At 51.5% G+C, this 15,242-nt stretch overlaps 1 protein-coding gene across 1 annotated transcript; it reads left to right on the top strand.

Moving 5' to 3' along the window:
• Nucleotides 1-9,805: 9,805 nt before the first annotated feature.
• On the top strand, nt 9,806-15,171 carry FIS1 (fission, mitochondrial 1). Its single transcript, XM_003895820.5, has 5 exons — nt 9,806-9,955; nt 10,797-10,929; nt 13,907-13,983; nt 14,555-14,660; nt 14,877-15,171. The coding sequence occupies exons 1-5, from the start codon at nt 9,911-9,913 to the stop codon at nt 14,972-14,974; spliced, it is 459 nt and encodes a 152-aa protein (XP_003895869.1). The 5' UTR covers nt 9,806-9,910; the 3' UTR covers nt 14,975-15,171.
• The last annotated feature ends 71 nt before the right edge of the window (nt 15,172-15,242 follow it).

The following is a 15,242-nucleotide window of genomic DNA, read 5'->3' on the forward strand; positions in this document are numbered from 1 at the left end:
GAACCCGGGAGGTAGAGGTTGCAGTGAGCCGAAGTCATGCCACTGCACTCCAGCCTGGGAGACAGAGTGAGACTCTGTCTCAAAAAAAAATAAATAAATAAAGGGCCAGGCGTGGTGGCTCATGCCTGTAATCCCAGCACTTTGGGAGGCCGAGGTGGGTGGATCACGAGGTCAGGAGATCGCGACCATCCTGGCTAACATGGTGAAACCCCGTCTCTACTAAACATACAAAAAACTAGCTGGGCGTGGTGGCGGGCGCCTATAGTCCCAGCTACTCGGGAGGCTGAGGCAGGAGAATGGTGTGAACTCGGGAGGCGGAGCTTGTAGTGAGCTGAGATCTGGCCACTGCACTCCAGCCTGGGCGATAGAGCGAGACTCCGTCTCAAAAAAAAAAAAAAAAAGGGAGCATGCTAATATCTATTTGATCTTTTCCTTTCCCTCCCTCCCTTCCTTCCTCCTTTCTTCCTTCCTTCTTTCTCTCCTTCCTTTCTTTCTTTTTCTTTCTTTCTTTTTTTCTTGAGACAGTCTCACTGTGTTGCCCAGGCTGGAGTGCGGTGGCACAATCTCTGTCCACTCCAGTCATTAACTCCCGGGCTCAAGCAATGGTCCCATCTCATCCTCTAGAGTAGCTGGGACTACAGGCATTCAGCACCGTGTCTGACTTACTTTTTGTAACATTTTTGTAGAGAAGGGGTTTCGCTATGTTGCCTAGGCTGGTCTCAAACTCCTGGCCTCAAGTGATGGCCCCCGCCTTGGCCTCCCAAAGTGGTGGGATTACAGGCAGGAGCCATCGTGCCCAACCTAGAATACTTAATTCTTTTCTTTCATGCATTATTATTATTTATTATTATTACAGTGTCTTGCTCTGTTGCCCAGGCTGGAGTGCAGTGGCGTGATCTCGGCTCACCGCAACTTCCGCCTCGCGACTTCAAGTAATTCTCTGCCTCAGCCTGCCGAGTAGCTGGGACTACAGGCACACGCCACCACGCCCGGCTAATTTTGTATTTTTAGTAGAGACGGAGTTTCGCCATATTGGTCAGGCTGGTCTCGAACTCCTGACCTCAGGTGATCCGCCCGCCTCAGCTTCCCAAAATGCTGGGATAACAGGCGTAAACCACCACGCCCGGCCGATCAGTACTTTTTAAAAACTCTTAGGTTCAGGGTACATGTACAGGTTTGTTATATAGGTAAACTAGTGCCACGGGAGTTTGTTGTACAGATGGTTTTGTCACCCAAGTCCTAAGCCTAGTACCTGAGATGACAACTTCTGAAAATAAAATAATCTGATAAAAGCGATGGACACTCTTTCACTTACAGGAGGAGCGGCGCGGAGTGGCGCCGCTCCCCGCCCCTCCTGCTGAACTGAGTCGTTAATTGGCCAGTGGGGTCCCTGTGCCCCGCACCGGCCTAGGGCGGCTACAGCGCAGATGCCTTGAGCGTTGCTCCCAGTCCTCCAGCCCACCGAGTCCTCCTCCTAGATCGGCCCCAGAAGAAACGCTTCCTCTTCCCTCTTCGGAGCCAACGAAACCGCCACCCGGAAGCCTAGACGCCCGGAGGTTCTGAGCGTCCTGTTCGGATCTCCTACCGTTACTCTTTCATTCACCCCAGAAATGATTTCTGAGTTCCCGGCCTTTGTCAGAGAGATGAACGAGGCACGGTCCGTGTCCACCTAAAGGACGGTAGGACTGGATGAGCGTTGTTTTCCAAGGTACAGGATGCCGCGCCTCCAAGGAGCCGAAGGGGCGGGAGGCCGCGTAGAGGAGGGGACGGTCCCGGAGCCTCGCCGAGCCTGCGGTGTAGACACCCCTGGTGTCTAGTGGTTGAGGATCTTCTTTTGGCCGAGCATAGTGGGTAGAAGGAACGCTCTGAGCAGAAGAAAAGTGGCTGTCGTGAAGACATCTGCGTGTGGAGGGTGCGTGGGTGCCTGGAGCTGAAGCTGGAAAGGTGAGCAGGGGCGAGTCTGGAGGGCTTCGTGTGCGTGATAAGAAATTTAAACAGGATCCTGAGTAACCTAGGCGGTATTTTAGGTTTTTTGTTTTTGTTTTTTTGTGAGACGGAGTCTAGCTGTCACCCAGGCTGGAGTGCAGTGCCGAGATCTTGGCTCACTGCGGCCTCCGCCTTCCGGGTTCAAGCGATTCTCCTGCCTCAGCCTCCGGAGTAGCTGGGATTACAGGCACGCGCCACCACGACTGGCAAATTTTTGTGTTTTTAGTAGAGACCGGGTTTCACCATGTTGGCCAGGCTAATCTCGAATTCCTGACCTCCAGTGATCCTCCCGCCTCAGCTTCCCAAAGTGCTGGGATTATAGGCGTGAGCCACCACGGCCAGCCTAGGCGGTATTTTAATCTGGACATATGAGCTTGGATTTGCACTTCGAAATACACCAGGTAACCAGGTTGGGTTGAGGAGGAAAAGTCTGTAGCCTGTTTGGGTATGGTGACAGAATCGAGGCGGGGATGGCCTGACATGTGTTTATTGGTGAGTAGTCTTGTGTCTCTTCCATTGACATGTAACTCTCATGAGAGCAAGGACTATTACCTCTTTAGTTCGTTTCTCTTACCCAGCACTTAGAAGAGCGATTAGCCTGGCAAATGGTAGGTTCTTTTTTTTTTTTGAGATGGACTCTCTCTCGTTGCCCAGGCTGGAGTGCAATGGCACGATCTCAGGGCCCACTGCAACCTCCACCGCCCGGGTTCAAGCGATTCTCCTGCCTCAGCTTCCCAAGTAGCTGGGATTACAGGTGCCTGCCACCACACTTGGCTGATTTTTGTATTTTTAGTAGAGATGGAGTTTCACCATGTTGGCCAGGCTAGTCTGGAACTCCCAACCTCAGGTGATCCGCCCACCTCAGCCTCCCAAAGTGCTGGGATTACAGGTGTGAACCACCGTGCCCGGCTGGTAGGTTCTTTTTGTAAGATTTTTATGTGTTTATTTTTTAACTTAGTGTCGGGGTCTGGCTGTGTTGCCCAGGCTGGTCTCGAACTTCTGGGTTCAAGCAATCCTCCCACCCTCCCACCTCAGCCTCCTAAACGTAGTAGGTTTTTTTTTTGAGAGGGAGTCTCTGCTCTCTCGCCCAGGCTAGTGGCACGATCTCGGCTCACTGCAGTCTCCGCCTTCCAGGTTCACGCCATTCTCCTGCCTTAGCCTCTGGAGTAGCTGAGAATACAGGCGTCCACCACCACACCTGGCTAATTTTTTGTATTTTTAGTAGAGACGGGGTTTCACCATGTTAGCCAGGATGGTCTCAATTTCCTGACCTCGTGATCCGCCTGCCTCGGCCTCCCAAAGTACTGGGATTACAGGCGTAAGCCACCGCGCCCGGCTGGTTCTTAAATGTTTTGATGGGTGAATGAATTAATTGATAGTTGACAGAACTTTCTAACTGAATAGCAGATGGAACTGCGAAGTAGAGTAGACAGATTACTGAAAATTGGAAGAACGCAAATACGGAATCCTGTTCAGTGGGTGTTTTTGCTGAGCCCTTCTGGTGCAAAAGGCTGAAGCGGGAAGTGCAAAATAGGCCCCAGCTGCCGGTGTACTCCAGGGAGGGGTCCAGAGCCCAGAATCTGCCCATATACACCAGTTCTAGGTCTTAGTCTCACCACCTAAGATGTCAGTTTCCTTTCTGCCCACCCGCCTGTCTGAATTTGAGAAGTAGCTACTTCTTTGTTTTGTTTTGAATATTGCCATCCACAGGCATAGAATCTATATGACTGTGACTTTAAGCTTTTATATTATTTCATTATATTGATGTATTATCATTTAATAAAACCATTGCCTGGCATTTTTGTTTTTTGTTTACCTTCACAGATAATGCAGGAATGAATATCTTCATGTCTTCCTTTTCCTCCATTTTTTTTTTCTTTCATTGAGTGTTTTCCCAAAGGAGTAATTTTTGTTCTGTTTTGTTTTGTGTTCTTTCCTTTTTTGAGATGGAGTTTCGCTCTTGTTGCCCAGGCTGGAGTGCAATGGCGCAGACTTGGCTCACCACAACCTCCACCTCTCAGGTTCAAGCGATTCTCCTGCCTCACTCAGCCTCCCAAGTAGCTGGGATTACAGGCATGCACCACCATGCCTGGCTAATTTTGTATCTTTAGTAGAGACATGGTTTCTCCATGTTGGTCAGACTGGTCTCGAACTCCCAACTTCAGATGATCCGCCCGCCTCAGCCTCCCAAAGTGCTGGGATTACAGGCATGAGCCACTGCGCCTGGCCTTGTTTTGTTTTGTTTTGACAGCGTTTTGCTCTGTCGCCCAGGCTGGAGTGCAGTGGTGCAATCTCAGCCCACTGCAGCCTCCACCTCCCAGGTTCAAGCAATTTTCCTGCCTCAGCCTCTCGAGTAGCTGGGAGTACAGGCACGTTCCACCTCGCCTGACTAATTTTTTTTAGTAGAGACAGGGTTTCACCATATTGGCCAGGCTGGTCTCGAACTCCTGACTTCAAATGATCCAGCCACCTTGGCCTCCTAAAGTGCTTGGATTACAGGCGTGTGAGCTACCGTGCTGAGCTGAGTTTAAGGGATTTTTATGGAAGCTTGATCACGTAGACATGATCAGTTATTAACTCAATCTCCAGCTCCTCTCTCTTCCCCAAAGGATGAGGGAGGAGGCTAAAAGTTCAAGCTTAGAGTCTAAGCTTCAAATCCTGGCTTGGTCTTCCTGGTGACCAGCCCTCATCCTGATGCTGTCCAGGAGCCCAGCAAGTCACTTCATTAGAACAAAAGGCACTCCTGTCACTCAGGATGTTGCAAGGGATTTTGGAGCTCTGTACAAGATGCTCTTACTGGCCAGGCGCTGTGGCTCACACCTGTAATCCCAGCACTTTGGGAAGCCAAGGCAGGCGGATTGCTTGAGCTCAGGAGTTCTAGACCAGCCTGGGCAACAAAACAGCCTGAACAACATGGCAAAATCCCATCTCTACAAAAAAAAAATATAAAAATTAGCCAGGCATGGTGGTGCGTGCCTATGGTCGCAGCTACTTGGGAGGCGAAGTGGGGAGAATCGCCTGAACTTGGGAAGTCGAGGCTGCAGTGAGCCAAGATCACGCCACTGCAGTCAAACCTGGGGTCAGAGTGAGACACTGTCTCAAAAAAAAAAAAAAAAAAAGATGCTCTTATTTCTTCCATCACTCAGGAAATTACAAAGATTTTAGGACCTTTGTGTTGGGAACCAGGGCAGAGACCAAATATATATATATACACACACACACATATATACACATATACACACACAGATACACACACATATACACATATATGTGTGTGTATATATATATATATTTTTTTGAGACAGCGTTTTGCTCTTGTTGCCCAGGCTGGAGTGCAATGGGGTGATCTCTGCTCACCACAACCTCCTCGTCCCCAGGTTCTAGCGATTCTCCTGCCTCAGCCCCCTGAATAGCCGAGATTACAGGTGCCTGTCACCACGCCCTGCTAATTTTTATATTTTTAGTAGAGATGGGTCTCAAACTCCCGACCTCAGGTGATCTGCCCGCCTCGGCCTCCCAAAGTACTGGGATTACAGGCCCCAGATATATAGTTCTTATTATGTCATGGTGCTTTTATTTGTTTAGTTATGTTTTCCTGTTTTCCCGATGAAAATGTAAGCTCCATAACAGAGCTTCCATTGTGCCAGGCCACTATTTGTAGGCGACTAATTGAGCACCTACTACGTAGTAGTACTACATGGTGAAACCCGCCACCGGGGGTTTGAGAGCTGAAGGATGGCCTATAGGGCTGGTGTACATAGTATATACCAGGAGAGGCAGTGATAGATGAGGAAGAGAATTAAGCATGGCTAGACCCTAACAGACCTTGAAGGCTGTGTTTGTTCTAAGGGCAATGAGAAGAATGAGAAGGCATGAAAGGGTTTGATGTAAATTGAGAACTGCTTTTTTTTTTTTTTTTTTTTTTGAGATGGAGTTTATCTCTGTCACCCAGACTGAAGTGCAGTGGCACGATCTCGGCTTACTGCAACCTCCCTTCCTGGATTCAAGCAATTCTTCTGCCTCAGCCTCCCGAATAGCTGGGATTACAGGCGCTTGCCAGCACATCTGGCTAATTTTTGTATTTTTAGTAGAGACAGGGTTTCACCATGTTGGCCAGGCTGCTCTCGAACTCCTGACCTCAGGTGATCTGCCCACCTTGGCCTCCCAAAGTGCTGGGATTACAGGCGTGAACCACTGTGTCCGGCCAGAGAATTGTGTCTTTGTAAGAGTCTTCTGACTACTGGGTCGTAAATGGATGGTAATGGGGTAAATGGAGGCATGAGACCAGTGAAGCAGCTGTTGAAGTCATCCAGGCAGAGGTGACACCAGTTTGAACATAATTGGGTGTAAATTTTTTTTTTTTTTTTTTTTTTTTTTAGACGGAGTCTTGCTCTGTTGCCCAGGCTAGAGTGCAATGGCACAATACTGGTTCACTGCAACCTCCGCCTCCCGGGTTCGAGCGATTCTCCTGCCTAGCCTCCTGAGTAGCTGGCATTACAGGTGCACGCCACCACGCCCAGCTGATTTTTGTATTTTTTGTAGAGACGGGTTTCACCATGTTGGTCAGGCTGGTCTTGATCTCCTGACCTTGTGATCCCCCTGCCTTGGCCTCCCAAAGTGCTGCGATTACAGGCATGAGCCACTGCGCCCAGCCATTGGGTATAAAATTAACAGGGACTACTTCCTATCACTATGTCGAAGGTGGATGGCTATGCTAACTAGACTGGAAAAGCCACAGACTTCGGATCTCTTCATTGGCACACAACTGAGCCACCTGAGTAAATCACTCTCCCTTCATTCCTTGTTGACATTCAGCAAATCCTGATGGTGCTTCTGCCATGTACCAGGCCTCTACCAAGGGCTGCAGCAAATATAAACATGACTGTGGTTCAGGCTGCCCCCCAAAAAGGAGCCTCCTAATAGAAGTAGTGTCCCCTTTGTCTTCCTGTGTTCCCTGCCTTGCCAGTGTTTGCCTCCCGTCTTCAGTACTGTTTTCAGTCATCTGCTTCATATTGTGTCCATCTTTTTTTTTTTTTTTTGAGACGGAGTTTAGCTCTTGTTGCCTAGGCTGGAGTGCAGTGGTACAATTTCAGATCACTGCAACCTCCACCTCCTGGGTTCAAGAGATCCTCCTGCTTCAGCCTCCTGAGTAACTGGGATTACAGGCATCCACTACCACACCCAGCTAATGTTTTGTATTATTATTATTTTTCAATTAAAAAGTAAACTTCAGTGTCCAAAATGCAAACTTGGGGAGGGCAGAAAGATCACATACAAGGCTGTCACTTCACACGTGGAGAGTTGCACAGCAGCGGGCAGAGGCGCTCCTCACTTCCCAGACAGTGCTGGGGCCAGACAGAGGCGCTCCTCACATCCCAGATGGTGCGAGGGCCAGGCAAAGGCGCTCCTCACTTCCCAGACAGCAGAGGCGCTCTTCACTTCCCAGATGGTGGGTGGCGGGGCAGGGGCACAGTTTTTTGTATTTTTAGTAGAGATGGAATTTCATCATGTTGGCCAGACTGGTCTCGAACTCCTGACCTCGGGTGATCCACCCGCTCTGGCCTCCCAAAGTGCTGGGATTACAGGTGTGAGCCACCGCGCCCAGCCCTAGTGTACTCTGTGCCTATCCCAAGGCCCAGGCAAAATTAGGTGCTCTATATGTCTCTGAATGAATGTGAAGTCTTCTCCTTGAGGCTTATGCTAGTGGGCATCAGGGAGCCAGTTCCCCAACCTGGGGATTCTCTCAAGGCTTACAGAGCTCATTGTATCAGTCATTGCAACCATCCAAGCCAAACAGGGAAGAACAACTCTTGCCTTTCTAACTCATGAGACTATTAAGAGAAAAAATATATAAGAGGCTTGGCTGGGTGCGGTGGCTCATGCCTGTAACCCCAGCACTTTGGGAGGCCGAGGCAGGCTGATCACCTGAGGTCAAGAGTTTCAAACCAGCCTAGCTAACATGGTGAAACCCCATCTCTGCTAAAAATACAAAAATTAGCTGGGTGTGGTGGGCGATGCCTGTAATCCCAGCTACTTGAGAGGCTGAAACAACAGAATCGCTTGAACCCAGGAGGCGGAGGTTGCAGTGAGCCGAGACTGTGCCACTGCACTCCAGCCTGGGTGACAGATGGAGACACTGTCTCCAAAAAAAAAAAAAAAAAAAAAATTACCTGGGTGTGGTGGTACACACCTGTAGTCCTAGCTTCTTGGGAGACTAAGGCAGGAGGATTGCAGGAGCTCAGGAGGTCAAGGCTGCAGTGAGCTATGATTGCGCCCTCCAGCCTGGGTCACAGAGTGACCATCTCTAAAAAATAATAAAAATTAAAGGGGCTTTGCAAAAGCGGAAGGTGTCTGATTATCCCCTGCCTGTGCAGTGCCTTGTTTACAATTAATTTGCTTTTCCCGTGTTTATTCAACACATATTTATTGAGCACTCACTCTGTGCCAAGCCCTGTGCTAGATGCTAGATAAGCAAGATAAGCCTCTGCCCTCAAGGAGCTTACACTCCAGTGTGACTCAAGGGAAAAAAGAATTTGAAAGTTAAGGCCGGGCACGGTGGCTCAAGCCTGTAATCCCAGCACTTTGGGAGGCCGAGACGGGCGGATCACGAGGTCAGGAGATCAGACCATCTGGCTAACATGGTGAAACCCCGTCTCTACTAAAAATACAAAAACCTTGAGGCGGTGGTGGGCACCTGTAGTCCAGCTACCGGGAGGCTGAGGCAGGAGAATGGTGTAAACCCGGGAGGCGGAGCTTGCAGTGAGTGAGCTGACCTCCGGCCACTGCACTCCAGCCTGGGCGACAGAGCGAGACTCCGTCTCAAAAAAAAAAAAAAAGTTACTACCTACCCAGTCCCCTCACTGCACAGAAACCGAAGCCAGAGGTGTCCACCTTTCTCCTTCCCATGCTCTGATAGCTCGTCTCTGCTAAGCTCCCCATTGCCCGTGACCCCATGTGGCAGGTTTCCCGCCTGGGGTCCACTCAGAAAATGGTTTATGTAAATAATATTGAAAAGATTGGACCTTCTCTGCAAAGAAGGGGGCCGTTGCTTTTTGAAAAACTTCCTGTTGATAGTATCTCCTATGACTACCCCAATCTGGCTGTGTGGTTTATAGATCCAGTTGCCTCTGCTCTTGCATTGTGAGAGTCAGCAGAGGCCCAAGAAACCCCGATACTAGTTTGCTGCTGTTGGTGGGTTTTTTGAGACAAGGTCTCAGTCGCCCAAGCTGGAGTGCAGTGGAGTGCAGCCTCAAACTCCTGGGCTCAAGCGATCCTCCTGCCTCAGCCGCCCCAGTAGCTGGGAGTACAGGTGCACGCCACCACGCTGGTTAATTTTTTAAAACATTTTGTAGAGATAGGGTCTCGCTGTGTTGCTCAGGCTGGTCTTGAACTCCTGGCCTCCAGCGATCTTCCCGTCACGGCCTCCCAAGGTGTTGGGGTTACAGGCGTGAGCCACGCGCTCGGTCCCCAATTCTAGTTACGATTTTGTTGCAGGCGGTGAAAAGTCACGTGGCCTCCAAGGTCCTAGATTTCTGAGGGGCGTCAGCTTGGCAGCCTAATGTAAAGTGATCTCCGACTGGCTACCCACCCTCCGCTTTTTGCTCTTTTCATCCTGGGGGCTAACCGCTAAGACATAGCCTTCAGTTTCCCTAGGGAAGCCTCCGCGGAGGAAGGCACCGGCTGGGGCATCCGGGAAGACCCATCTGGGGAAAGTCTCCCTACGTGCAGTCTGCGGGCTGAAGGGGCCGGCGGAGCCTGCGTACTAGCGTCCCGCTGGCCCTGCTGCGCTGAGAGGAAGGGGCGGGGCGTCGCCCGGTCGTGCCCGCATCCGCCGGACGCCGGAAGTGGCTCTCCGCCCCTGCCACTGGGCCATGGAGACTGTGGCACAGTAGATTGTAGTGTGAGGCTCACGGGGGCAGTGGCCATGGAGGCCGTGCTGAACGAGCTGGTGTCTGTGGAGGACCTGCTGGTGAGGCCTGGCCCGGACAGAGGGAAAGGGAAGGTCGGAGGGCGGGTCCTGAGGAGAGTCAGGTATGGGCCGAACCCTCCTCCCGGCATCGGCTTGGCCGAGGGAAGCCGAACTACGGCTCCCGGCAGCCTCCACGGCGTCTGGCTCCTGCCCGGAGGGCCCGCTATGCCGCAGAGGCTCCTGGGAGTTGTAGTGTCCTGAGCCCCCACACCTCAGAGTACGGGCCTGTTGCCCGACAGTGGTTATAACGACTGACGGGTTCTGGGATTATGCAGGAGCTGTGAGCTCAGGGCGCTCCTCCAGCGGTGGAGGAATACAGTGACCATCAGAAGGCGTCACCTATTACTGCGTCCGGCACGGTGCTAAGGCATCGCATGCCAGATCTCAGTCCTTGTAGCTCTAGGAGGTAGGCACTACTTCTATTCCTGGACAGTAAAAGGTCCAGGCCCGGCAGGGTGGGGCAGGATGGGGCCAGCAGGCTCAAATGAGGACCGCGTGGGCTGTTGTTGAGCAGTTCTGACAGTGTGTTTACTGTTTGGCCGCCGGGGTCAGCTGCTCCGGGAGCGGTGCCTGGAGCTGCCACCAGGTGGCATCTCCGCTCGGTACCGCCGGGGGGAGGGGAGACCAGGGGCATCTGTCCCAAGAGCTGGCCCACAGGCCAGGAGGAGCCGAAAGCCTGGGTCCCGTGCATGGAGATAGCAGACGCTGGGGTGCCAGATACCGAGACCCACGAGGGAAAGGAGGCAGAGCCAGGGATATGGGGTGTGACTGACACCATGTCCAGATAGAGAATGGTTGACGCCCTTTATTTCTAAATGATTCCTTTCTTCCCCTGTGGCAGAAATTTGAAAAGAAATTTCAGTCTGAGAAGGCAGCAGGCTCGGTGTCCAAGAGCACGCAGTTTGAGTACGCCTGGTGCCTGGTGCGGAGCAAGTACAATGATGACATCCGTAAAGGCATCGTGCTGCTCGAGGGTGAGGCGCTGTACTCTCCCCTTCCGGCTGCCATCTGGGCTGCTGTACGATGTGGGCCCCCGTAGTCCAGGCACCTCTCAGTTGTCTCCCGTAGATTTACTGCACCAAGGGCTATACTTAGCTTGACGTCTCCCAGTGAACTTTTGGCTACTTACCGCCCACCGTTGTTTTGCCAGACGGAGTCGTAGCTTGTCATTTCCCCCAGGACTATCTTGATCTGGGAAAGTGACTTGAGGTCACGCAACTAATAAGTTCATGGCTGAATTGGGACTAGAAGCTCCCGTTTTGTGAGACCTAGGCCCATGCCCTTCCCCCCAACACCACCACCGTGTTGCTTAGTTAGCAGCTATTGAGAATCTTTTGTGGCATGGAAGAGGCCCAGAGGACTGTCCTACAAAATTGTGAGCACATAGTGCTTTTTGTTTTTTTGGTTTGAGACGGAGTGTTGCTCTGTCCTCCAGGCTGGAGTACAGTGGTGCTGTCTCAGCTCACTGCAGCCGCCCCCTCCCGGTTCAAGCAATTCTCCTGCCTCAACAACAGGCGCCCACTACCATGCCCGGCTAATTTTTGTATTTTTAGTAGGGACAGGGTTTCACCTTGGTCAGGCTGGTCTCGAACTCCTGACCTCAGGTGATCTGCCCACCTCGGCCTCCCAAAGTGTTGGGATTACAGGCGTGAGACACCGCGTCCAGCCAGATAGTGCTTTTTGGATTGGACCCCTATTTCCCATTGGTTTTGTGTGGGTCATCATTTGTCAGAGACCACAATACTTAACCACTTAATTTCTCTGTACCTCCTTTCTTTTGTTCAAGTAATCATTTATAAGCACACAGTCAGTGTACAGCCATCCCTCTGTAGCCATGGGGGATTGGTTCTAGGAACCCTGCCCCACAAATACCAATAGCCATTCAAGTCCCTTATATAAAATGGTGTGGTATTTACATGTAACCTGTGCACCTTCTCCTACATACTTTCAATCATCTGTAGATTACTTATAATACCAAATACAATGTAAATGCTGTGTAAATAGTATACTGTATTGTTTAGGGAATAATGGCAAAAAAAAAGGTCTGTTCATGTTCAGTACATATGCAACTATCTTTTTTTTTTTCCCTGAGTATTTTTGATCCATGTTCGTTGAATCCATGAATACAGAATGCCAACTGTGCTAGCAAAGGATGCCTATTGAAAATCTATAAAAATGGCCGGGCGCAGTGACTCACACCTGTAATCCCAGCACTTTGGGAGGCCAAGGCAGGCCGATCACGAGGTCAGGAGTTCAAGACCAGCCTGATCAACATGGTGAAACCATCTCTACTAAAAATACGAAAATTAGCTGGGCGCGCACCTGTAATCCCAGCTACTCAGGAGGCTGAGGCAGGAGAATCACTTGAACTCGGGAGACAGGTTGCAGTGAGCCAAGATCACGCCATTTCACTCCAGCCTGGGCAACAGAACGAGACTCCGTCTCAAAGGAAAAAAAAAATCTATAAAAGATTCTTTCTTAAAAGATACAAATAATTTTACCCTATGTTTGTCTACTTCGGCAATTCAGATTTTCAGGTTTATTCTACAGCAGGGTGTAGCTGTAGAAGAAACAGCCTCTCTAAGTGATTATCAACAAATTCTAGTGCATAGAGTACAGTTATCCTCTGGGAAGTCTCTGAATTAAGAAAGTTAGGTGGGGCCAGGCACTGTGGCTCATGCCTGAGAAGGTAAGGCCAGAGGATGGCTTGAAGGCAGGAATTCGAAACCATCTGGCCTGTCTCTATAACAAAAATTTTTAAATTAGCCAGGCGTGGTGGTGTGTGCTTATAGTTCCAGCCACTTGGGAGGCTGAGGCAGGAGGATCAGTGACCCCAGGAGTTCGAGGCTGCAGTGAACCATGGACGTGCTACTGTGCTCCAGACTGAGTGACAGAGCAAGACGCTGTCTCTTTTTTTTTTCCTAAGACAGAGTTTCACTCTTGTTGCCCAGGCTGGAGTGTGCAATGGTGCAATCTTGGCTGACCACAACCTCCGCCTACTGGGTTCAAGCGATTCTGTTGCCCCACCCTCCTGAGTAGCTGGGATTACAGGCATGTGCCAACACGCCCGGCTAATTTTGTATTTTTAGGAGAGACGGGGTTTCTCAATGTTGGTCAGGCTGGTCTCAAACTCCCGACCCCAGGTGATCCGCCCGGCTCAGCTTCCCAAAGTGCTGGGATTACAGGCGTGAGCCACCGCTCACAGCCAACCCTGTCTCTTTAGAAAAAAAAAAAAAAGGAAGGAAGACAAAGTCAGGTGGGGTCTTTGGGGAAGGCTGATTGAAGGCAAGTTTTGAGCTATTTTTGTAAAGGGGGATTTTTTTTAACAGTAATTGGACAGCAGGCAGTTTAGTTAAAACCACAACAGCAGCACTTTGGGAGGCCGAGGCAGGCAGATCACTTGATGTCAGGAGTTTGAGACCAGCCCGGCCAACATGGTGAAACTCCATCTCTACTGAAAATACAAAAATTAGCCCGGCGTGGTGGCAGGCACCTGTAACTCCAGCTGCTTGGGAAACTGAGGCAGGAAAATTGCTTGAATCTGGGAGGCGAAGGTTGCAGTGAGCCGAGATCACGCCATTGCACTCCTGCCTGGGCGATGAGTGAAACTCCGTCCAAAAAAAAAAAAAAAACACAGCAGATGCCAAAACTGAGTCGTGCTGCCTTTGGCTTCTCCAGGGCCCCAATTTCCTCATTTCGGTTGGATGGACCAGTTGACTGTAATGCTGCTAAAGGGATGTTCTGTCATTGGTGTTGGGGCAGCTGGGGTTCACCCTGCTCCAGAGCTCTGGCTAGTGTGCTGGGAGTGACTGGATCTGAAAGGGAGGCTTAGGACCGTGACCCTCCCAGGATCACAGAGGCATTCAGAGAGTGCAAGGGGCCTCTGGGACACAGTATTAGGAAAGTATTAGGAAAGAAGCATTTCTCACCCTCTTCTCTGCCCCTCCCCAGAGCTGCTGCCCAAAGGGAGCAAGGAGGAACAGCGGGATTATGTCTTCTACCTGGCCGTGGGGAACTACCGGCTCAAGGTGAGATGGGGCCGCAGTTCCCTTGACCCTCCTCTGGGGCTACAGGACCTTCTTACTACGTCCTCCAGGGTGGATCCCTGGACAGCAGGAAGGCTGAAGGGGTGCAGATGTGCAGAGCGGTGTCAGATGAGGACTCTAAGGGAAGATCAGAGTGGCGAGGGTGTGGGGAGGAAGGTGACGTCAAGAGATTGGGTGCAGGCCCCAGCCTTGCACTGTTATCTCCCGCAGAGTTGGGGTTGTTTGTGGACTCTACTCTGTGGGGTGGGGCTGGAGGGAGGGAGGGGGTGGAGGTCGAGGGAGGAGCCCCCAGGGCTGAAGAAGGGAAGGCCCTTCAAGTGGGCAGGAGGAGTGGTGGATACTGAGGTGTAGCTGGCCCGGTGGCTCACACCTGTAATCCCAGCTACTCAGGAGGCTGAGGCCGGAGGACTGCTTAAGCCTGGGAGTTTGAGGCTGCAGTGAGCTGTGATTGCGACGCTGCCCTCCAGCTTGGGCAACAGAGCAAGACCGCATCTCTTATTTAAAAAAAAACTGCTGAGGTGTGTTTGAAGCGTGCATGTTTCCCCGAGTGCAGGAATACGAGAAGGCCTTAAAGTATGTCCGCGGGTTGCTGCAAACAGAGCCCCAGAACAACCAGGCCAAGGAACTGGAGCGGCTCATTGACAAGGCCATGAAGAAAGGTGACAGCCTCGGCCCCTTTGTTCAGCCCCGCTCTTCCCCATGCCTGGACGCTTTGGTCTCTCTGTAAATGAACCCCTGCAGGCAGCCCCTCAGCCCCGCCCCTTCCAGTCCTCAGAGCCCCTTGCCCTGCGACTCCAGGTAGGGGTGTGCCTCCGTTGAGGAGCAGGGCTGGCGGAAGGGGACGGGCTCCTGACACTGTCCCTTTCCTTCCCCAGATGGACTCGTGGGCATGGCCATCGTGGGAGGCATGGCCCTCGGTGTGGCGGGACTGGCCGGACTCATCGGACTTGCTGTGTCCAAGTCCAAATCCTGAAGGAGGCGTGGGAGCCCGTGGAGAACGCTCCAGGAAGGCCCATCCATCCTCGCTGTCCCTTCCCTGTTCTCCCCCTGCACCCCTGTCTCTGTCCTCTGTGGCCTTCAACTAACTTCTGCTCCCCTGAGACCCGTTCTTCAGCCCCAAATCATGTGCTTTGGGATGAGTGTAAATAAAACGGGGCTGTGGCTTGGGAACCCCCGTGTCTGCATTGAGGGGAGGGGTGGGTTCCGAACGCTGGGCACAGGGGGCGGAGGTGTCACTCCTG

Source organism: Papio anubis, chromosome 4, assembly GCF_008728515.1.
Source record: "Papio anubis isolate 15944 chromosome 4, Panubis1.0, whole genome shotgun sequence".
In the NCBI taxonomy this organism is placed as follows: domain Eukaryota; kingdom Metazoa; phylum Chordata; class Mammalia; order Primates; family Cercopithecidae; genus Papio; species Papio anubis.

Excerpts from the sequence above, each read along its gene's own strand:
- FIS1 (XM_003895820.5), top strand. The coding sequence starts at position 9,911 with ATGGAGGCCGTGCTGAACGAGCTGGTGTCTGTGGAGGACCTGCTG. Across the intron at positions 9,956-10,796 it reads TGTCTGTGGAGGACCTGCTG|AAATTTGAAAAGAAATTTCA; the intron begins GTGAGGCCTGGC and ends CCCCTGTGGCAG. Across the intron at positions 13,984-14,554 it reads TGGGGAACTACCGGCTCAAG|GAATACGAGAAGGCCTTAAA; the intron begins GTGAGATGGGGC and ends CCCCGAGTGCAG.